This window comes from Mixophyes fleayi, chromosome 2 (assembly GCF_038048845.1).
Source record: "Mixophyes fleayi isolate aMixFle1 chromosome 2, aMixFle1.hap1, whole genome shotgun sequence".
NCBI classification, from domain to species: Eukaryota; Metazoa; Chordata; class Amphibia; order Anura; family Limnodynastidae; genus Mixophyes; species Mixophyes fleayi.
In genome coordinates this window covers 185748996-185773928 of record NC_134403.1, presented here as the reverse complement: position 1 = coordinate 185773928, position 24933 = coordinate 185748996, and the positions used below count along the sequence as shown (strand labels likewise).

The 24933-nt window shown below is 39.4% G+C and overlaps 1 protein-coding gene across 3 annotated transcripts in view; it reads left to right on the top strand.

Annotated features, from left to right (window-relative positions):
* The window catches only part of NHS (NHS actin remodeling regulator), a 210803-nt gene that overhangs the window by 164081 nt on the left and 21789 nt on the right, over positions 1–24933 (top strand). For 2 of the 3 annotated variants that reach the window (XM_075195089.1, XM_075195088.1), the window contains exon 2: positions 21722–21874. In XM_075195089.1, the coding sequence (XP_075051190.1) occupies positions 21722–21874 (153 nt within the window). Of the gene's footprint in view, positions 1–8373; positions 8660–21721; positions 21875–24933 lie in introns of those variants that run through there. The other variant, XM_075195090.1, reaches the window with a different exon arrangement.

Here is a 24933-nt window from a genome sequence, read left to right as displayed (position 1 = left end):
GGAGTCCCTGGCGCACATCTCGCTCACTGCTAGACTCGGCGCCTCACGTGAGCCGGCTGTACGGGCAGTCCTCTGACAATAACTCAGTGACATGATGGTGGGGATGTCAGAGGATAAGAAGTGAGGGAGCCATGCAGAGAAGTGCTCAAGAAATTGTTGGTGTGGTCCAGGGGGGTGAGAGATGACAGCAACACGCATAGAGAATGGGTTAAAAATTCTAACAGTATGTACTTCAAAAGATGTGAACGTGAGTGATGGGAAATTTGGTAGAACTGTGAACATGCACTGTGGGGAGAGAGGTAGTCCAACCCCATCTCCTTGTCTGCCTCCAGGTCTGGGGGTGTGGGTGAAATGGAGACCACCATGTCAAAGGGCTGCAGGTGAGGCAGTGTCTGATTGCGTGAGACATGTTTCTGTTAATGCTAGAAGGTTGAGGTTGTTTGAGAGGAAGAGATTGTGTACGGAGGTAAGTTTGTTACAAACAGAGCGTGTATTCCAAAGAGCACATTTAAAGGACTTTGGAAGAGAGGGGAGGCAGGTGATGCGTTTGAGGTTTGTTGGATTTCTGTAGCGTTCAGATATATGTGTGTGGGAGAAGTGGGGGGCATCTGGATTAGGTAATATATCACCAGCTAATAGAAGCAGGGAGGAAGAAATGTAGGAAAGATGATTGTAAGATGTGTGTCATTTTAGTTTCTGGCGACAGGATGAGGCTGTTAAAGTCATTGAATTTAAATAGAAAAAGAGTTTATGAGTTTTAAGTAGAGGTGAGTGAAGTAATGAAGGGGCAATGTGGACAGAGGTGTGTGTTGCAAGATGGGTGAGGGATGATATAGTCCTAAAGATAATGCCATGAAAGGAGAGAAAGAGAAAAATAATTTGGCAAGCATTGGGATTTATGTGTAAAATAGCAAAAAATTAGGGAATTAAAAGAATTACCTAGTTGCAATACCCTGTGCAATCAGAGAAGTAGTGCAGAGAGAGGTTGCAGTAGATGTAGTTTAATCCTAGTAGTCTGGATAGCATGGACTAATGATGTGGTGAGCCATGTGGGGGAGTGGGGTGGAAGTGTTGAATATATATATATATATATATATGTATATATATGTATATATATATATATATATATATATATATATATATATATGAAATATTTTAAAATGTTTAAACATAGAAAACTATAAAGCATTTTTGTATGATTGTCCTATGCTATTGCCATCATGAGATAGATGGTACTCAAAGCCAAGGACACAACTGCGACAGATGCAAGTGATGTAATAATCAAAGGAGTGTTGCTGTCAATATCTTTTATAACTATAGCCTGTGTTTACTTAAAGGTTAAGCAAATATGAGCTACATGGTGAGCGTCTGCATTGAGGAACTGCTATTCGGTTCAACCCAGCACAATGGATTTTTCTGAAGTTTCTCAGCCAGTAACTCTAGCCCCTTGCACACAATTGCATGGGCAGGGTACTGAAATAAGGGAGTGTCCCAGTGCAGGACTTGAAGAAGGGGGGTCCTTCCCTGAAACCTTGTGTTCCTTTCTGTGCTTGCATCAACAAACATGGTTTCTGCAGCGTTTTCACATGGTTTTACAGATAGAAAGCAACCAAACTAATCTGTCCCATTGCTATATCTCTTTTCCCTGTTAATCCGCCTTCTGGAAAAAAAAGCTTATTAAATTGCTGCCATATCTCTTGTTACACAGAATATAATCATAGGCTGGGCAGACAAAATGTAAAAGATTACATTAGCAAACATGGAACTTGTGTATTCTTCTCAATCCAGCAAAAACTAAACTTCAATGTCAAAGATGATGATTTGTTTACACTGACATGGCTTCTAGTTGTCTTCCAATATGTAATGTCACAATTTTGGATCTGTTGTAAATGTTTATTGACAAAGCAGTGAAATATCTCCACAAAATGTTAGCCTGTCAATATGCACATATAAACACTGTTAGCAGTATTGGTTAGTTGTTTGCGGCTGTGCTTCATGTTAATTAACACTCGGATATATTTGTCAAAGTGCAGAAATAAGCAAAACATTTTTATCTCCGTAATTTATCAATAAAATCTTTCTGAGGCTCAATACTGGCATGGAGCGGTAAGAGTTAACTTACCGCTTCTCCGGACCAGTCTCTGGCGATATGCACTCTAAAAGGAGCAGAGCAGAGTCCTCTTCTGAGCACTGATTACACATTGGTCATATGCGCTGGACCACGCAGGGCCAGAAGAGACCCCCTCTCTGCTCTTTTCAGAGCCCGATAGGCTACAGCAGCATGCCAGGCCCCTACACAAGTCTTGCTATAAGGCAGTGTACTGTCGTCTGTACTATATCACTGCAGACGTGATTTTATTTCTTGCTGTTGCTATCGGTAAGCTAACAAGGAGCCAGAACCGGGGCTTTTGAATTGCCAGGACATGGGAAGTATTCTATAGCAAGCAATCAGACATTTGCTTTTATTTTCTAAAGTGTACTAGAAACATTACAATCTGACTAGTAGCTATGGGCGACACTGCTTTTTTTCTACAGTTGTTTATAGAACACTTTTCATAAATGTCCTCTAAAGAGAATCCAAACTTTATATACAAATATACAGAACTAATGTTTCCCTATAAAATATAGTTTCGCTATTGCAGTGTACATGTCATATATTCCTGCTACATATACAGAATGTGGTTTATGTGATGGTAGAGTGTGTTATGGGATGGTAGAGTGTGGTTCGGCGGTTCCCAAAGTGTGCGCCGCGGCTCCCAGGGGTGCCACGGCACTGTCACTGGGGTGCTGCCGGCCAGCCATAAAAAAAAAGAAAGAACACAAACTTACCAATCCGCGCGGCTCCGGGACCCAGCAGACTCCTCTCTCCCGCAGCAGCTGTCACTGACGTCGATATTCAGTGACAGCTGCGGGAGAGAGGAGGCTGCTGGGTCCCGGCGCAGCGCGTATTGGTAAGTTTGTGTTCTTTCTTTTTTTTATGGCTGGCGCGAGGCAGAGTGAGAGGATCGTAACAGCGGAGGGGGACAGCCTGACAATGGGGCAGCAGAGGGGGACAGCCTGACAACGGGTAGCAGAGGGGGACAGCGGGGCAGCAGAGGGGGACAGAGAGCAGCAGAGGGGGACTGAGGGCAGCATAGGGGGACAGCGGGCAGCAGAGGGGGACAGCGTGACAGCTGAGAGGGACAGAGGGCAGCAGAGGGGGACAGCGTGCAGCAGAGGGGGACAGAGAGCAGCAGAGGGGGACAGCGTGACAGCTGAGGGAGACAGCGGGCAGCAGAGGGGGACAGAGGGCAGCAGAGGGAGACAGAGGGCAGCAGTGGGGGACAGCGGGCAGTAGAGGGGGACAGAGGGTAGCAGAGGGGGACAGCGGGCAGCAGAGGAGGACAGAGGGCAGCAGAGGGGGACAGCAGGCAGCAGAGAGGGCAGCGTGACAGAGGGCAGCAGAGGGGGGCAGCGTGACAGAGGGCTGCAGAGGGGGGCAGCGTGACAGAGGGCTGCAGAGGGGGGGCGGCATGAAAGAGGGCTGCAGAGGGGGGCAGCGTGACAGAGGGCTGCAGAGGGGGGCAGCGTGACAGAGGGCTGCAGAGGGGGGCAGCGTGACAGAGGGCTGCAGAGGGGGCAGCGTGTCAGAGGGCTGCAGAGGGGGGAGCGTGCCTGGGGCAGAGTGTCTGGATGCAGAGGGGGCAGAGTGCCTGGATGCAGAGGGGGCAGAGTGTCTGGATGCAGAGGGGGCATTTTTGCATACAACTAAATAAGTATTTCTGTCCTGACCTAAATACTTATTACAATTTTTTGACCCAACTACTTCTAAAACAGGACTGCTCAGTAATTATTTTGGAGGGGTGCCTTGAAAAAATTTGGAGACTCTAAGTGTGCCGCGAACTGCAAAAGTTTGGGAACCACTGGTGTGGTTTGTATGATGGTATTGTGTGGTTTATGTGATGGTAGAATGATTCTAACCTATACTACTCTACATAAACATGCATCAACATGCTTATTGGTTAAGGAATTGCTGTCCTCTGCCTCCATACTATTCTGGCCCAAGCAGATGAGCATACAGATGAGGGTGAAAGTATGATTCTTCACCGCACCAAGTATGAACCACTATCTAGTAAGAGGTATATCCTCAGCTTTTAAATTAGGGGAGGTGCACCTACACAGTGATATTGGTAATACATGGAAAGAAAAGAATTGTGTGAAACATGGAAAGACAGATGAGGGTACCTAGATTTACAGAAAGAGTTTGTGTGATTTGTTATATGAATTTTAGGAAGTGAAAGAATCTTCCCCGGATAATCAAGTCATCAAGCCTAATGAAACCGAGCAGATTTGTATTTATTGATAATGAACAGTGATTAGTTAGAGCTCTCTTGAGGAGTAGGATTGCAATTCAACTTAATAGTCGTAATATTTTGAACTATGCAAATATTTAAATTTCTGCAATGACATTACTGAACCTCTCTTGGAACTCCAGCTTCATGGCAATCCTTACACCAATGTCAGTTGTACTTGTAAGAGGTCTGTCACCTTGGGTAAACAATGTGCAATGTTGGTGACACATAGAAAGCAGACCATATTATTTCCTATCATTCTTAAATATCATTAAAGTGTTTATTTCAGACATCAATACTTCTTGCGGTGTTGAAAATTTTGCAAGTGACACAACAAAACAGTGGCAGTTAACAGCCACTGTTAAGGACTGTTAAGGACTGTGTATTTATGTTAAGGGTATATTTAAATACATTAATGGTTGTGACACAGTCTAGAAAAATAACTTTCCAGTGCGTTGGTTATAGGAAAGTCCCCATTATGGACAAAAAATACCCATCCCTCTTTTTTTCCCTTTCCCTCTTATAAATCTGGATTTTTACATTTTTCTTGGACTATGAATGGTTTCTATTTGGATACTAAATTTACAATATACGAATCTTCTGGCGAAGGATCAGGAGATGTATTCAGGTTACTGGAATTCAAGTGTCTCTTAGTTCACCGGCCACTTGTCTCTTTGGGCTCCAATTGAAGGGGAAAGTTAATAAACTGACAAAAATGTACATTTCACAGTTATTGATGTTGGCTAAGGTCTGTATAGCTAGGCTGTGGTTGGCCCCGACGAGTCCCACGGTTAAAAATTGGAAGGCACTGGTCAATACCACCATAAGGCACGAGAGATTTGTTTATACTAGCAGACAGGCTCTGAAGGAATTTGAGAATATATGGTACAGATGGTTAGAGTCTCCATTCTATCCTGAGTCATCTAGTACAGATGCTCTATCTACTTAAATGTATGGCTACTGCAGTTCTTATAATAAGTATCTGAGTCCATGTAATAAACCCTGCATGTGTAACATACTTATGTATAAGCATTTATGATGTATGATCCTGAATGAATATAGCACATTTATTATTATTATGATTTAATGTAATCTTGTAAATTCCGTCAATTAATTGTATGCGATTGTTTTTCTTTTCTTTTTGTTGTTTAGTTTGTTTATATCTTAAAAAATTTCAATAAAAATACTGGATTTAAAAAAAAATTTTTTACAATAGCATCTGACCTGTAAATTAGTACATTTTTTAGTATGATGAAAGTCTGTAGTGCTGCATAACTGTCTATGGGGTTTATTTATGATGCATAACTGTCTATGGGGTCTATTTATGACGCATAACTGTCTATGGGGTCTATTTATGATGCATAACTGTCTATTGGGTCTATTTATGACCCATAACTGTCTATGGGGTCTATTTATGATGCATAACTGTCTATGGGGTTTATTTATGATGCATAACTGTCTATGAGGTCTATTTATGACGCATAACTGTCTATGGGGTCTTTTTATGACGCATAACTGTCTATGAGGTCTATTTATGATGCATAACTGTCTATGGGGTCTTTTTATGACGCATAACTGTCTATGGGGTCTATTTATGATGCATAACTGTCTATGGGGTCTATTTATGACGCATAACTGTCTATGGGGTCTATTTATGATGCATAACTGTCTATTGGGTCTATTTATGACCCATAACTGTCTATGGGGTCTATTTATGACGCATAACTGTCTATGGGGTTTATTTATGACGCATAACTGTCTATGAGGTCTATTTATGACGCATAACTGTCTATGGGGTCTATTTATGACGCATAACTGTCTATGGGGTCTATTTATGATGCATAACTGTCTATGGGGTCTATTTATGACGCATAACTGTCTATGGAGTCTATTTATGACGCATAACTGTCTATGGGGTCTATTTATGACACATAACTCTCTATGGGGTCTATTTATGACTCATAACTGTCTATGGGGTCTATTTATGACGCATAACTGTCTATGGGGTCTATTTATGACCCATAACTCTCTATGGGGTCTATTTATGACCCATAACTGTCTATGAGGTCTATTTATGACGCATAACTGTCTATGGAGTCTATTTATGACGCATAACTGTCTATGGGGTTTATTTATGACGCATAACTGTCTATGGGGTCTATTTATGGCGCATAACTGTCTATGGGGTCTATTTATGACGCATAACTGTCTTTGGGGTCTATTTATGACGCATAACTGTCTATGGGGTCTATTTATGATGCATAACTGTCTATGGGGTCTATTTATGACGCATAACTGTCTATGGGGTCTATTTATGACGCATAACTGTCTATGGGGTTTATTTATGACGCATAACTGTCTATGGGGTCTATTTATGACGCATAACTGTTTATGGGGTCTATTTATGACCCATAACTCTCTATGGGGTCTATTTATGACCCATAACTGTCTATGAGGTCTATTTATGACGCATAACTGTCTATGGGGTCTATTTATGATGCATAACTGTCTATGGGGTTTATTTATGACGCATAACTGTCTATGGGGTCTATTTATGGCGCATAACTGTCTATGGGGTCTATTTATGACCCATAACTGTCTATGGGGTTTATTTATGACCCATAACTGTCTATGGGGTTTATTTATGACGCATAACTGTCTATGGGGTCTATTTATGGCGCATAACTGTCTATGGGGTCTATTTATGACGCATAACTGTCTTTGGGGTCTATTTATGACGCATAACTGTCTATGGGGTCTATTTATGATGCATAACTGTCTATGGGGTCTATTTATGATGCATAACTGTCTATGGGGTTTATTTATGACGCATAACTGTCTATGGGGTCTATTTATGACGCATAACTGTCTATGGGGTTTATTTATGACGCATAACTGTCTATGGGGTCTATTTATGACGCATAACTGTCTATGGGGTCTATTTATGATGCATAACTGTCTATGGGGTCTATTTATGACGCATAACTGTCTATGGGGTCTATTTATGATGCATAACTGTCTATGGGGTCTATTTATGACGCATAACTGTCTATGGGGTCTATTTATGACACATAAATGTCTATGGGGTCTATTTATGACACATAACTGTCTATGGGGTCTATTTATGACACATAACTGTCTATGGGGTCTATTTATGACGCATAACTGTCTATTGGGTTTATTTATGACACATAACTGTCTATGGGGTCTATTTATGACCCATCACATTTTCTTCACTTTCATTTTCATTTCTTATTGCAATGATAAGAAATGATTTAACGTAGCTATTTTCTACAATTCTTCCCCCTGTCCTGGTGAGCAGCCTATAGTAGAGTGATCGCACTGGCAACCACTTTACTTCCAGTTTCTGATCTGGTCTTTGCACTGTCAACGCAAGAGATATCTCTGATATCTCCTGTGTTAGGGTTTTGTTAAAGAGCCCATTAACTTACTTTTGCCTGAACAATGCGTAAACAGACGCTTCCTCATGATTTATTGGCTGATAAATAGGCCCCTATGAGTGCAAGAAACATTCTTTAAATGATCCTTTGCCCATTTCAGTAAAATGGTTAAGTCTACCACATTACTTATATTCACATATTGAGGTCAGTGAGAACGTGTGCTGCTATAATTGTAAATTTGAATTTTAGTTCATTTGAATCATTTTCATCATAAGTTCCCTAACTTCCGGGGACAAAGGTTTTATTTTGACAGTGTTCATGCATTATCTAATCCTCCGGTTATTTAATCATGCTTTGTAGGCGAACTGTTGGCACTATACTAACAACACAATTCCTCCAGCTGGGTTAATTAATGCTACAGACTGTAAAGTGTAACAATTAAGTAAGTGTCATTGCTACATAATGATAGTGTCCTATCACATGTTGGAACGTGAAACCAGTCCTTTAAATCTTTTTGACAGTGGAGGAATCCACAAAGTACAGGATTGAGTTAACAGCCCTGAGTGATTGAGTGCAAAAGCTCTGGGATTACTGCTCAGTGTTCTGATTTGCCATTCTGCTGGACTGTGAAGCGATTAGAAGGACCAAATTCTTGGGCTGAACCATCTGGATATCTGGCAGGGGGAGTAACTAGGGTTAGCAGATGTTTGGACATGTACATACCACAACTCTCCCAGCAGGTAATTCTGCTTGACCCCTTTTGCACTTAAAACAGGTCAGCCTGTAGGCACACACTGAATATCTCTGGGACTTAATGTACATTAAGGATAAGGAAAGCAAAACCTCTTGGGCATTGGAATGCTTCCTAAAGAAGCAGAGCTGAGATCTTCATCATGGCCCTAGGATGCTGTTTCCTGAGGAGTGGAGGTATTTGGCTTTAAATACTAAGATTTTCTCTTCTTAAATGTTTATTTTGTGAGATTTTGTGTGTTTAGAATTCTCAAAATATTTGCATGGGGATTTTGAAATGTGGATGCTGTTTGTTTCCAATTGAACACTTTGCAAAACATGAATACAAATCATATAACATTATATAAGGGGATTATTGGCATATCTGCAATACAAGCTACTAGCATAAATGTAAATAAGCAGAGGTGGGGAAACATAAGACGTTTACAATCTTATGTGATAGGAATAGAAATGAAAAGACAAATACCTGCTGGACAAGTGCTTGTGCATGAATTCCTGACATGTAGAGGACTAACTATTTCAGCTGTGATTACGGGTTAGATATGCAGATGTCGTTTTTTATGATCGATATGGCTGTTACATAGAGCGGAGTAGACACTTAAGCAGCAAACATGTGAATCCTAATTACCCCACAACATGTATTGTTAATACTTTGCTGTTTTGCATGGATCTTTGGGAAATGATAAAGTAGCTGTCACATATAGCAAAAGAAAATACTGCACTCCTCTTGCGAGAGGACCAGAGGAGCCCTGGGAAGAACATCTGCATGTAGCAGTTCCCAGGGCTCCAGCTATGGGTGATAGCACGTTATTAATATTTTTTCACTAGGTGGTAGTGCTGGTTTTGAAACGAAAAGGGACAACCATAGAAATTTGGGACATTTTGTTAAATCTTTAAACTTTACAATGATTTAGGAGAGACATAGTGATCGTCAATGTTCCATATTGACTGAGATGGTGTATTTTTGAGTAAAAGTCCACAAATTGTTATAACCCATAAATGGGAATCAGTTATACCTGACCAGTGCAAACAACAGTGTGTGTGGTCAGGCATTCGGAAAGCTTCAATGCTGGGCGTAAAATATGAAGGCAGAGGGAATAAGTAGAGCGTAACTGCTGTATTTGACAAGTTTATTAGATCCACTCAGAAAATTGGTTTGGGAACGGTAAAGCTGTGGCTGCTTTAAATTTAAGGGCGTATTATTTTTATTCCTCAGTGAAACAGCATTGGAGTAAATTGTGTCTAGAATGTTAGGTTGAAAATGATGGTTCAGCATCCCTGGCTCTGCAGGCTCAGTGCCAACCATATAGATTAGGCCAAGAAAAAAAATATGTGTACAAACCACAGTCTTGGGATCTTGGAGGGCTACAAAGACAAATATATTAGATGCATTATTCACGTTCAGACACATATGTCAATATTTCTTTTATCTGGTTACTGTGCTCTATGTTTTGTTTTGTTATGGGCATACTGGTTGAACAGAGTATTAATATTTCACAGACCATTTAGTATTTTAGTCATTTTTGACAATATTCATGATTTCCTGAATCCCCACCCTAGTAATTTCTAAAGTTTTGTTAGAACAGAACTACATTCAAAAACATGAACAAAAACAAACCACAATCCTTCTCATTACACACTTTTTTGTAAAATAATGAAGAGAACACCAATGCTTGTATACTGCTGATGTATTAACTGCTCATGCCTTGGCAGCCAATGATGAGTTGTGCTGTGGTTTGATAAAAGCAGACATCAGACACTAAGCTAAATGATAAGCAGGGGATTACACAGATAACCGCAAAGGGACATTAACAAAACTGCTACAAAATTATTTTCCCATGTATGAAAATGTAAATTTAGGTTCGCTGCAGATGTAGGTTCTCTGACCAGAAGGTGCAGTAATACGCATACTCTTCCACAGTTTACATAGGTTTAGGGCTTGTCCACATTAACTATTTTCTCACAGTCTTTCCTGTGTTGCATTCCAGTAAGGACTGTTGTATACATGTGCTCTTTCAGAGATACATACAAACGGAGACAGGAACGAGTACTCCACATGTATGACCCAATTAGCTACTAAGAGTTACTTGAAAAATTAACGTGCACGGTGCATAGGACTGCACAGACAGTATGTGACTACATAGATACCAAATGCATACAAAAACTCCACTGATAAAAAATATATTTAAAAAAAATGTTTCGACCCCAGGGTCATTTATGTAAAAGGACAACTAATTTGCCTCAAGAATCACTGGTTAGATACATTCTCTAATGGATAGTGTATCCTAACATCTAACCTTGCCGTTTCAGGGTGGTTTCACAATATCGAGATAGCAAGTTTCCAGCTAAAAAAAAAAGCGCTAACATTCATTGCCCTCAGGTGGATCAGAGCCACCATGTTTTCTGAGCATTCCCTGCAGTGTGGCAGGGAATGAGCATTCCCCAATCACTTCATTTTGTCAGCACAGAATCAATTGATCGCTTATTTTAGCGCTTTTCTAGCTGGAATGGCGCTAACACGTCACCACCCTTAATTTAGGGACTGTCTCAATGGAACCTATTTGAACTGCTGTGGAAAGGGTATTTGCACCCTTATTTTTGTTTTTAAAAATCATATATATTTTTTGCTATTGCTGTTAGCCATCAGACTCAACTGGTTACAAATAAGACAGACAGCTTTTGATTCTTACATCATGCTGATATTAAAAGAGATTAACTTTCTGGCAAAGTTAAGAGTGATGGTTGAAATGGACTGGGCCATCAACAAAAGCGTAAAAGAAATAATCACTAGCAATGAAGGTGCAAGCTAAGTAACTAGCATTACTTTGGAAGCGTTATACTCTTTGCTCTTTTTCAATAGAGTTGCGGCATCACACATAGTTTAACAAGCCAGAAGGACGTTCATGTTTAAAAAGTTTGTTTCAATGGATCAAAAAAAAAAATATATATTTCAAAGACTTGCACAATGTGCCAACAACGTGTTTATGTGTGTGTGTGTGTGTGTGTGTGTGTGTACGGCTACTGACTCTGATTTTATGTGGCTTATTTTACTTGCCAAACCAAATGACGACAGAGCTGAGGTTTCCAGTTCCAGACCAACATGACAATATACAGTATAAACCATATTTAAACCACATTTTAAATCAAGAAAATTGAAAGCATTAAATTCCTTTCTCCCACAAGCTGCTACTTCTGGCTGCTCGTAACATATACAACCACTTGAGCAGTCTGCTAGCTGGCATACACGACAGGGCATGAAACAAACTGGGGACATTCCACAGCTGCCTCAGCTGGATGTAACAGATCATGTCCAAGTCTGCCTGGAGGTAATATAGAGAAATGGTCATCAGTGTTACTGCTTAATTGGGATTTTTCAAATATGGACAACTGCTACAAAATAAGATCATGTAACTCCTCTGTGTTTGGCAGATATAGCTATTACTTTATGTACTAGTTTCAATGGTTTATGCATACTTTCCCACTCTCCTGGAATGTCCAGGAAACTTCCAAATTTCAGGTAGGTCTCAGGGACTCCCAAGAGAGCAGGCAATTCTACCGCATTCTGCCCACTTCCTAGTGAAGTAAGCTAGATAAGGACATTCATGACGCAATTTGGAGAGAACTGCGTCATTCACTTTGCCCCGCCCCCCTCCGGATCTGCATTTCACCTCCCCTCTGGGATCTATAGCTGCAATTTATCATTAAAATATCAAGGATAATATTCAGCTGCTTCGTTGAAAGTGCCCGGAGCAGTAAGAGTTAACTTATAGCTTTACTGGACCAGTCTCAGGGGATTTGCGCATGTATGGCCGGGCTAGCCGCTGCACGCTCAAAAATCAACAGAGCAAAAATTCCAGACTTGGGCATTCTGTTTCACTTAGTGGTAAAAAAAGAAAAAAAATAGATTATATATATATATATATATATATATATATATATACAATTGCCACATAAAGAAAGCTTTTTTTTTTTTTTTAAATAATAAAGCATATATTTTTTGGTACTTGTACTTTGTTATATGGAAGCTATTGCCAGCGAGAACCGGTGGTGTCGCCTTGTTGTATCAGGTGAAGCTGTTGTTTTCATCACAGGTATATAGGGCTTTTGCCCTTTAATAAATAGATTACTAAATGCTGATTGGCCGATGTGGTTAAGTGCAAATTGACTTTAACACATACTTGCCTACTTTCCCGGAATTTCCGGGAGGCTCCCGAATTTCGTAGAGTCCTCCTGGACTCCTGAAAGAGTTGGCAAACCTCCCGGATCCTATAAAATGGCGAAATTCACGGCATTGAATAGCGGGGCTTAATCGCGTCATTAAGCCCCGCCCCCCTCTATACGATACCTTGAATTTCTGCAATTTTAGTGAGGGCGAGGCTATAGTGATGCAACAATGTCGTCATGCCCCCTCCTGCCCTCTGTCACAAGACCTGTACTCCCGGAGTACAGATTTAAAAAGTAGACTTTAACAGCATCTTTGCTTTATATTGTATGCTAGCTGAGAGATTGGACTCTGCATCATAGACTAATCACAGCACTATGGTCTGCATGGTAATACAGTCACCAAAATAGAACTTTGTGTTGAATACAAGTCACCAGAATGTTGGGAGGCATACATCCATCATGTGCTACAGGTAGTTAATAAGCATCATAAATGGTTGTGGCCATGGGTATCATTAATATGTTATATCTTTCTAAATAAACATGATGATATTTTTTCTTCCTTCTGATGTATATAGGCCATTGGAAAAATCTGTCAGGCTCTAGGACATGACATCTGTCTTGCAGCATAAAGCATATCCTGTCTGATATTCTGATATCTGAGAAATAGGGGGGGTCGAAGCAGGAGCGAGTAGAAGCATAGGAAATGTATTGATGTGGCTGGTCTTCTTAGCAACCAATGACCAGGCAGTTTGTGGTTGCCGGCATCCTGCATTGTGCATCTGCAATCCTTGGCTAGCACGTCTCTTAGTTCAGAGGTGATATATATATATATATATATATATATATATATATATATATATATATATATCTATATATACATATATAGATATATATTTATATATTTATATTTAGCATTTATATTTAGCATGATCCCATCAGTTGCATGTTGAGTGAACATCTGTCCTGCAAGAGGAGGAGAGTATGTAAACTGTTTGCGGAATGGTGTTACTGCATCACAGTGGCTGCAGGTAAGATGTGTAGTGCAGGATGAATATATGCTGATATGTTCTGTGTTGCTATGCAAGTGTATGCCGGCTCTAGCAACATTCAGTTATCCTACTGGGAGACATTCTCACGTTCTAGCATGCATTTAGCTTTATTTTCAACATGTATGTTCTTGTGTAAGATACAGGTTATTTAGAAAATATAGATTTATACAATTGGTGACTTAAATGTAACATAAATGTTATTAACATTATACCATACATTAGTTGCTTACAGTATTATGTATTGCTTAGCAGTAAGATGTGTTCGTTGCATTTAAATACATGATTTTGCTAGTTATGTATAGATGTACTCCATATTAGATGTTAGTTGGCTTATGCTACATGTTATGGGCAATCTAGAAATGTATCACTGCATTTCACTAACAAATTCATGAATTGTTACATGTCTAGTGAATGACAGAATGTAAATATCTTGAATCAATATAGTGTGGTAGAGAATTTAGAATGTAAGCTCCAAAGGGCCAGGGACTGATGTAAATAATGACATATTCTCTGTGCTGAAAAATAGGATTGGCACTATATAAATAAATAATACCGATAAAAATATAGAATTAATATAGACTTGGATGCTTTAAGGACAGATATTTAATTGAAAAAAAAATATGACTACATTGAAAATGCAACTGCTAAATGTTCACTGTTCACATACCTCCCAACCGTCCCGATTTAGGTGGGACAGTCCCGACTTGAGGGCTCAGTCATATTTCATCTTAACAGAGCTTAACATGTTTTGGTAGTGTTTGTTTACACACGTACATAGGCTGATTTTACAGCATTTACACCCTAGGTAACTGTTTTGAAAAGGTGTTCACGTTTCATCTTCAGGATTAAGACTGCAATTATTGTTTAATATCTGACAATTTAATAAGAATAATATGTAAAGATGACTGCAGGTTATAGGAATGTGTCTGTATGATGAAAACTAACCGAACACCGGGTATTTATGAGGGAAGTGATGAACAACAAACAAGGAGAGCAGAAATATATATTGTGTAGTGTATTGCCAATTCATTGATTAAATTAAATCATTCATCAGATTCTCTCACACAGATCGGGGGGGGGGATAGTTACAAAGGCATGTTTTGTATACGGCATTTTCAATCTGTCAGATTTACTAAAGCCAAAACGGCAGCAAAACCGCCAGAAAATCGACATTTAACTAAGTGCCACATTCAAAATCACTGTCCCAAAGAGCTTCATTTCTCAATGTACACATTTTCACACCGCTGGATAAAAAGCCAAAAATTCCGCTGGAAAAAGAAAAGTGCTTGTGAGAGATGAGAACTTGAACTGCATGCTCACAAAAGTAAATAATAAATATGTAATAATTAAAATGTGAAAAAACAAACCACTCCGATCTCCATACTCAGCAACGTACCCGTCCTCCAGGGAGGGCCTGAACAAACAAACTAGCCAAGTCACGCATACGCATTCCTCCAAGACAGGCCTGGCAAAGAGGTGAGCCTAGCGATAACTGTCAACGCAACACGGGTCTTTCTTCAAGTCTTTTTTGGAGGAGATGGATTGCTCCATTTCACTAAGAGAAATGTGTTTAATCTGTACTGGTATGACAAGCATGTGATCAGGTGATACAAGTACAAATTCATCAATATAAATGTAATTGTGCTGTATGCACCAATTGTTCCCTGCAATATGTGCTGTTTTTTGCTGACTAAGTTACCAGTTTGCTGCAATATTGTGTGGAATGAAGCAGTCCCGTGAAAAGAGCAATATGGCAGTGCATACATTATTCAATGCCTCAGAGGTCTTATAAATACATAAGCATGTTTTGTTCCCTTGTGCTTCCTGTCATAACACATTAAAAAAAAGGCATAATAATAATCTGGATGAGGTCTTAGGGAAAAAAAGAAGGAAATCTAAAGGAGTTGACGTTACTACATATTTTTTATTTTATTTTGTGTTCAAGAAGAAGACATATATGTGTGTTCAGGTGAACGCTATATAGCTATATTTCACCATTGATCCTTATAGAAACAATAATGTTCTTATGTTTATTAAACACTGTATTTGTAGTATCATATGCAAGGGCGTAACTAGACATTTGTATAGCAAAATTCTGTAAGGGCCCCCATGCAGTGTCAGATTGGGTCAGAATGGCCCACTCGGGATACCAATGGTAGGGGCCCAGGATACCCATGTAATAACAGGCGGCTCTGCTTTGTGGTGGAGCAGCGCTGGAGGGGCATGGCCAACCCGCGCAGGGTGAGATTAGTGCTTAACAGCGGAGCGTAAATGAAAAATATACATCAAGATTAATCATTTAAATATTAGCTGTAAAAGAAGAGGCTTCACCATTACATAAATATCCATCATGGACAAAAAAAAATTAACAATTTTTGCATATTTGTTTGTGTATTGTAGTGTCTCTTTAAATAGGGATCAAGGTTTTTGGGAAGGTGGGGTCAGGGATAGTCAAATAATGATTAAATAATAAATACAAAGAAAACAACAAGTCTACCAGACATTGCTGTGGGGGAAAGCAATGAAATAGAGCAAAATAAATAGAGCAGAAATACTTCTTGCTTGCCCTTTGTACAGTTATTATTAGAACAAACACGCTTGAATGATCTAAGATGCCAAACCACCTTCTAGCATTTCTATGTAGTACAAGTACAGCATGAGACTCTGCTAGTGAAGAACCAAAACACAGACCAAAGCCCTCCTCAATGAGCATGACACTCTGACAGCGATGCAGTTACTAGTTGGCACACTAGGAGTTAATCCATGCTGCCTAGTGATGCACAATTGCCATAAAGCAAAGGATGCATCTCAGTGAAATATTATTTTATTGGAAGACCACAGGAAACTGTACTCTGTACAGAATGAATGACGTATATATGTCATTCATATAAACACGGCTTATAAACACAGAGCCAAATTTCTCTGCATTTCTTAAAATGAAAGTGCAGGCATATCTTCAGTGAAACTGTCCCACAATGATCAAATTAGTATGAAATTGTAGAATTAGTAAGCAGTAACCTTTGAACCAAACATCTCTCTACTAAACATGGGTGTCGTGCCTCTTTCACGCAGGAAATATCTGTAATTATAACATCTGACTTTGGCATTGTTCAGAACGTGCAATGTCACTGATTTACTTGAAATATATATATATATTTTTATTTTTTTTCATATACCCTATGCAGTGTTTGATACTGGTTCCCCTTCTATATATGGTAGCACAGAGCAGTAAAAACTGGGCACAGGACATCTCAACATGTGGTATTGGGTAAAGAACAAGGAATGGGAGCTTTGGATATTGCAGAATGTATATTTATCAAAGTACTTGGCCCTATACAGCAAGGGATTACAGACAATGGTAACCCCTGTCCGCGGTGACATTTATTCATTGAGTGAGATATTTTTCAATATTTTTTCCTTTCATTTATATTTTTAATCTGTTTTAACTATTTTTTTATTTTTACCAAGTGGTATGGAAAGGCCATTATTGAGCTACATTTCTGGTGCACGCGCACAGGGCCGCCATCAGAAATTGTGGGGCCCAGTACAATGAAGCAGGCAGGCCCCCCCGATGACCCTTCCCCCTGATGAACCAGGGCCATCTTTCTGACTGGGCACAATGGACAGGTGCCTGGGGGCCCAGGGGGAAAGGGGGCGAAAGGCAATTGAAAATAAAAATCCTGTAGAAAAAACCCCCAAAAAAACCCAACTTACCTTTTGTGGTCACGATCCGGCTCCCTCCCTGGTCCTCTCTTCCATGAAGGGGGTCGGACTTAGACGATTGAAAGGTAAGTGAAGGGGGGCCCTAATATATATATATATATAATGTGTGTGTGTGTGTGTGTAAAAAGTGATTATACATATAGATATATATATAGCTATATATACACATACACATATAATCACTTTTTTTTTTCATAAAAATATATATATATATTGTCTTAGAGGAGAGGAAGTGCGTTCCACTGCGGAAGTTAAGGCTGAAGGTACAGTCACGGCTCTGCCCGCTGTCCTGCAGTCCCGGCGTCTTCGCTGCCGCGGGCCCCCTGGTGAGCCCGGGCCCGGTACAAGGGTACTCCCTTTACCCCTCTGATGGCGGCCCTGCATGTGCATATCAGAGACTGGCCTGGCAAAGTGTTAAGTTACCCATACCTCTCTGGGTCAGTATCGCTCTGCTGTCTCGGGTAAATTGTACTAAAAAATTTTGGTGAGAGGAGATTTTTCATCTCCGCGATAAGTGGTGATAAAAAAAATAATCATTATTGCCGTTTGTTCATAAATAACCCCTAGAGTGTTAGTTTCAGTGCATAGGTGTGAAGGAGCTGTTCTTTGAGTATCCCCTGCTCTACTGTATCTATATAATTGATGCATTACCACGTTTCCTTGTAACTCACCAGTCTCCGTTTACCAAAACATGTAGAAATTATGTATACGTCAATTAGCGACAGAAGAGCATCCAGGTGCATCAACTAACTGCATTTTAAATGTGAAATGTGAAAATTAATTAATGGATTTTTTTACTTAGTTTAATATAGATTATAGTACTTTTCTTCCTCTAATATAGTTTATTTTATTTTACTACTTTTGTTTAGAAAAAACAGTAATTCATCATCAGTACAATAGGTTGAAAGTTCATTGTTCTCTATGTGCAGTTTAAACAAACTTTCTTCTGCTTAGAACTTGGCGGGTTATCACATGTCCAAGGAAGCATGTTTCTCAGCATGGATTTTGGCAGGTGCAGTGTATTAATAACATTCAGTATTTGGACATGGGTATGTAATTGTAAAATAATGTATTAGCTTTCAGTAATCCCTCACCTTAGAGTCTAATGAGGCATGATAAGAACCCAATCCAGACTCCAATGTCTGCTATGGCTGTGAAGATGGTAAGCCTGCAGACTGATCAGCAACAAAAGTGAAAGCCAGATATGTTGATTAAAGGTGTGGTTTACCAGTGCACTGATTACTTAAGTTATGTTATATATTTCTAAATAAATATACTTATACTATAGAGTTGAGGCATATTGTGTCAGCACATGGTTTGTGTGTTCTTTTTGTGCTGTATGCGTCTGGGAAGTTTTTCATTATTTTAGACAACTGCCATTGACAGCGTCTTTGGGTGAGCATGCTATTTTACTAGTATCATTAGTTCTAAATATAACTAGGCAGAATGAGTTATCATGAATAGATAAAAATAAAGGATACAATTATTTATTTAGAGTCATATATATCATAGTTGCCGAATTATGGGAGGACCTCCTAGAAGAACAGGCAATACTCGCACAAACGGTGTCATCAAGTCGCGCCCATCTCAGTGAGCACACTCATCTCAGTGAGCACACTCATCTCAGTGAGCACAGAGATGTGATGACACAGTTTGGTGCAAATGTCATCACCAAGTTATGCCTATCTGTTTTCATATGTCCCCTATGAAAAGTAGGCAAGTAAGATATATACCAAACAGCCACAACAATAAAAACATCTGCCTAATATTGTGTAGGTCCCCCTTGTGCCGCCATAACAGCTCTGATCCGTCGAGACCTGGACTCCACAAGTCCTCTGAAGGTGTCCTGTGGTATCTAGCACCAAGATGTTGGTAGCAGATCCTTTAAGTCCTGTAAGTTGCAAGGTGGGGCCTCCATGGCTCGGACTTGTTTTTCCAGCACATAACACAGATGCTTGATCGGATTGTGATCTGGGGTGTTTAGAGGCCTAGTCAACACCTTGAGCTCTTTGTCATGTTTCTCCCACCATTTCTGAACAGTTTTTTACAATGTGGCAGGGCGCATTATTCTATTGAAAGAGGCCACTGCCTCCAGGGAATACTGTTGCCAGGAAGGGGTGTACTTGGTCTGCAACAATGTTTAGGTAGGTGATACGTGTCAAAGTAACATCCGCATGAATGCCAGGATCCCAGCAGAACATTGTCCAGAGCATCACACTGCCTCCACCAACTTGCATTCTTCCCATAGTGCATTCTGGTGCCATCTCTTCCCCAGGTAAACAACGCACACGAACCTGGCCGCCAACATGATATAAAAGACAATACGATTCTTCAGACTAGGCCACCTTCTTCCATTGCTCCATGGTCCAGTTCTGGTGCTCATGTACCCATTGTAGGCACTTTTGGTGTTGGAAAGGAGTCAGCATAGGTACTCTGACCGGTTTGCGGCTAGATATACGCAACGAACTGCAATGCCCTGATACCTTTCTATCATAGCCAGCATTAATTTTTCAGCAGTTTGTGCTACAGTAACTCTTCTGTGGGATTGGTGACTAATATATCCCACCTCTTGACAGGTGCCATTGTAATGAGATAATCAATGTAATTCACTTCACAGTGGTTTTAATATGGTGGCTGATTCGTGTATGTCGGTGTAAACTGTATATAATAGTACATCAGTTTCAAATATTTTTTGTAGTAAATGCTTTTCTGATTCCAAATTCTGTTTCTGTGCTGATCTACACAGAATATTTACAGTTAAGCCAACACCAACATTTGTGTAATCTAACTACTAGTATTTATTTTGCATGGGCTCTTGCTTTTTTCATGTGAAGTACTGTATTTTATCTCATCTAAGAAGTGTTCTTTGATGCTAGACAGTTTGGTTCCACTTTGTAAGTTATGTCTGGCGTTAAACATTCACAAGAGATACCACTGCAGAACTAGCCATAATTCACAAGTTACATATGATGTATCTTATACCTGCTAAGTTCATGCTTTGGTTCTCTCCCCACACACATATATGTATTTGATTTGGTACAAATGTGCCAGCTACACAGCAAATCAAAAGCATCCAATTGATTGCGTTCCATGTTAAATTTTGTACAGTTTATAGGAGAGCTTAGTTTTGCTACTGATCTAAACAATTTAACAAAGCTATAATGCCAGGTGAATATATCAAAACTGCAAAAATGCCATTAGTACCATATCTCTATATATGCAGATAGACCTCTTGCATACAGTAGCCTGGCTGCATACCTGTGAAATAGTTAGTCACTCATAGTTCCTAAAACAAAGTGTACACATTATTTATGTAATATTTAGGTTTGTTTATATTTAGTAGCAATTGATATTTGAGGCCAGTGGCTATGAACTTCTAAAGTTAACAACCCCATAAGACAGAAATTATCGGTTTGGTGCATATTACATGTTGTTTTGTATTGTCATTAATACAATAAGTCACAATAAGTTTGTGCTGACTGCTAGTATTCAGATTTTACTGATGGACTCAAATTGGATGGGTTTTTACTGACTGTCAGTACATTTACTGACACGTGACAATCACTTGGCAATAGTCTCTAATTTCCAGGAACAGCCAAAGGTTTTAAAGATTGGCTGCTAGAAATGTATTGTCCCTTATGCCTATTTTTCAGAATTGACCTCCAGAACAATAAATTATCTATCTATCTATCTATCTATCTATCTATCTATCTATCTATGTCTATCTAGGTCCTACAAAGTAATATTTCTTATGAGTAGCACTTAAAATGCAAAAACATGCATGTAGTGTTCTAAGGTTTGCTAAGAGATGTGTTTACATGTACCCACTCAGCAGCAAAGTGTCCCTGTAAATTGCTTTTTAATGGTTGGCAACTATGAACCATGTACTACAAAGTAACCAGTGTAAATCAATGCTGAGAAAAGCAATCTGCCAACCCTGTTCCACATGTCACTTGTCCCTAACAGACAGAGACATTCCTCCATGCACTCAGCTGAGTCACAGTAACAGCATGTTACTATACTTATTTTAATTGCTAAGTTTATACAACATTCTTAAAATAGTAAAACAATCTCTATGTTATATGTGACCTGATTGGGACTTGTTAAACAAAAGTAACAAATAATGACATTATAAAGACAATGATTTAGAATACAGACAAGTATATGAAACATAACTGTATCTTTGATCTTGTATTTTGTGAACAAGGATGTCTTATGTCTTCTAACGTTACTAAATAATCATTGGGAAATTGACTGATGTCTAAATTGCATTTTTTTTCTCTTGTATCCTCTTTCTAAACAGCCGTCTCAAACCTTGATGCAGAGAGTAAGCTCAGTGTGTATTACAAGACATCCTGGCACCAGCAGAGGAACATTTTCCTGCCCACCACTAGACCCACTTGTGTGGAGGAGCTGCACCGCCATGCCAAGCAAAGCCTGCGTTCCATGCGGAGGGGTGAGCCGCTACTTCCATTTAATAAAGTGTCACATAGGTTGTAGGTTAGGATCTTTACCTTACTAATCACTTTGTTTCGGTCATAATTGTTTGGCTTTTTTTCATGATCAAATACAGAGAGCCCACAACTTTGCAGGTGCTTTTGAACTGTAGCCCCATTCACACTAGACCAGGTACAGTGTACGAACCTAGACTTTATTTTTAAAGGGGGGGTTGATTTAGCATAGTCACGCCTCCCCTTTATTCTGATTGGCTGGTCCTGGTTGGCCCCTCCCCCTTTGAGCAGCACCTTGGCAGATTAAAAGGTATTATTGTGCTGCTGGATCCGCCACTGACCAGGTACAATGTGGGTAAGGATCTCTTCCTTAAGATCCAGAAATGGATTTGTGTTACATAAAATACCTAATTTACCTAGTTACTAAAAAGTAGTGATAACCATGATTTTTTCATTGCCATTTATTGCATTGTTTTTATAAATAAAATCTCGCTGAGGCAACTAAGCAATCAGTGATACTGGCCTGGATCAGTAACTTACCGTTTCGCCGTCCTGGTTTCAGTGGATGTGCATGCTAGATGGTTCACGTTCCATTTAGTGAATAAAAATAAATAGTTAAAAATAGATTTAAAATAGATTTAAAAAAATATATATTTTTTAAAAAACGATTGGCAAATATTTTTTTCAAATAATAAAGCATTGATTATTTTTTTATGTTATCTCCATCCTGAGTCGTAAGTTCCATTGATGAAAAAAATAGTAATAAATAAGATGTAAATATTTAAAAAATATTGTCCATTGACATATGCTTTGTTCAAGCAATAAAGCGTTTTTCCATTGTCTTTCTTCTGTTATGGCTATGCTGAGATGGCGATAAGAGAGAGAGGATTGTAGCAGTACTTGTATCAGCACGATCCTTGCTAAACAGCATCTACGATGGGGGTTACCTTGACGTATAGGTTTTTTCCCTTTAATAAATATGTTCCTATATGTTGGATCAATGTTTAGCTAAACTAATTGAACCTATGACAATTTGTGGTTCTTTTGTGTGCAGAGAAAATTGGAATAAATAATTGTTTATATGTATAAAAATGAAAATCTCTTTTGCCACTGATAGAGCTGATGATGACAATAGGTAGAAAAGAAGCTCAATTGCATGTATGTTTATGAATGGGAGGTGTCATGCGATAATGTCTCACTGTCAGTTAATGTAGGGTCCACAGTTAAGCCTTTTCTGGCCTGCAAGAGTCATTATATCATAAAAATGTGGCCTCCCTGTCCTCGCTTTATTGCTGCAATAAAAACTTTATGTAGCAGAGTCGTTTTCCTTCTGTAAGTGAAGTCAGTGTAGAAGGTGTGCTGAGCATATGACACTGTAAAATCCCTATCAACCTACTGTGTTCTCCTGTCTCTCATGTGGCCTTTAATAAAGTCTGCAAGAAAATAGAAATTTGTAACCGAGGTCACAACATCGCATGTTTAAAGGTGATAAAGAAAGATGGAACATTCTGCCAGATGGTATGTGTTTAAAGCACACATATTTGAATAGAGAAAAAAAAATAAGTGTCATGAGAGCCATGCAATAGTATATTACCTATGTGGGGGAGCCAATTATTAAAGGATGAAAATGCCTATTGCCGGTGAAAACTGGTGTTTTTTTGCCAGAGATAGGGCTTTGTCTCACTTCACCTTTCACCCATACATTAAAGGGATAGCACCGACGGTAAAGAAGCCTTTGTTAGAAGACAGGTATTGCGGCAGTTCTGTTATCACTACCTCAGTAATGTGATAACAGTTGAAAAGCATTGAAAAAGTAATTTTTTCTTTGAATAAAGAATTTTCCTTTACCATCGCCCCCATAAGACTGGATAATGTCATGCATAGACATGGCTAGTGGCCTGTATCCTAGCCTAGAAAATAGAAATAACAAGAAATATTCAGGTGCTACCCTTTTCACACAGACTAATCAAAAGTCCTAGCCTGATACTTGCGGTAGCTAATTTGAGTCTAAACAAGACCCTCCAAGAAGGTCCTTCATAACTTCACAAAAATATGTCCATAGAAGTAGGATTTTTAAAACTTAATTTCATACTTAAAGCATATGCTTAACACTTAAAAAGAAGTGTTATTTTTTAGTGTCACACAGTAGCATGTGCTCATGATTGTAGTGCATTCACCATCGACATATTGCTTCTGAAACCACCTGACAAATGGAGCTGTCTCATGGATCATTGATAACTATCACAACCGCTCCTGCCTGTTCACATCTTAACGTGGCTAAAATTCAAATGCACATCTAAATATAACACATGTTCAGGAATCCGTGACAGTCACATTTTTCAAGTGGTTCACATGCAGTTTGTCAGTAACATAATAAAACATCTTGATGTGAATGAGCCCTCATAGTTAACCACTATATTCATAGCTGACACGACACTGACAAGGGGGTAAATGTATTAACATGTGGGTTCTTCAACACCCGCGAGTTCAGCGTCTTCGCGACTAAATTTAAAGCGGCGCTGCATTGTAAAGGGAAGTTTCCCTTTACAAGGCAGCGCCGCTTTAAATTTAATCGCCGAAGACGCTGAACTCGCGGGTGTTGAAGAACCTGCATGTTAATACATTTACCCCAAGGTGTCTGTTTGTGCTGCAGGTACATTAGTTGCAGTTGGGAGAGTGTCAAAAATGTTTAATAGAAGATGTTCCCCCAAAAATAATTTTAATTTTAAACCCCTTTCTCCCATGTATCAAAACGGCTGGAATCACATAACATACATAATAAGTCCCTATCAAAAAAAGAATTAGTTCATAAAGAGTGGTGACAAAGGGGCATATTTAAGAAATCACGGTAGTGCACTATCGTGCACTTACCGTGGAAATCAGGTCCCGATGTGCCCTCCGCAAATTTATTAAAGGTGCATCGCAGCAGATATCATGGATATCTGCTGCTTTGCACTCCTCATCGTTTTTGCGAGCAGTCACCATTCAACAGTATGGTGACTACTCTGGCCGCAATCTAACAAGTCCCAAAAAAGCTGAAGCTGGTGTACATTATCAAAATTGA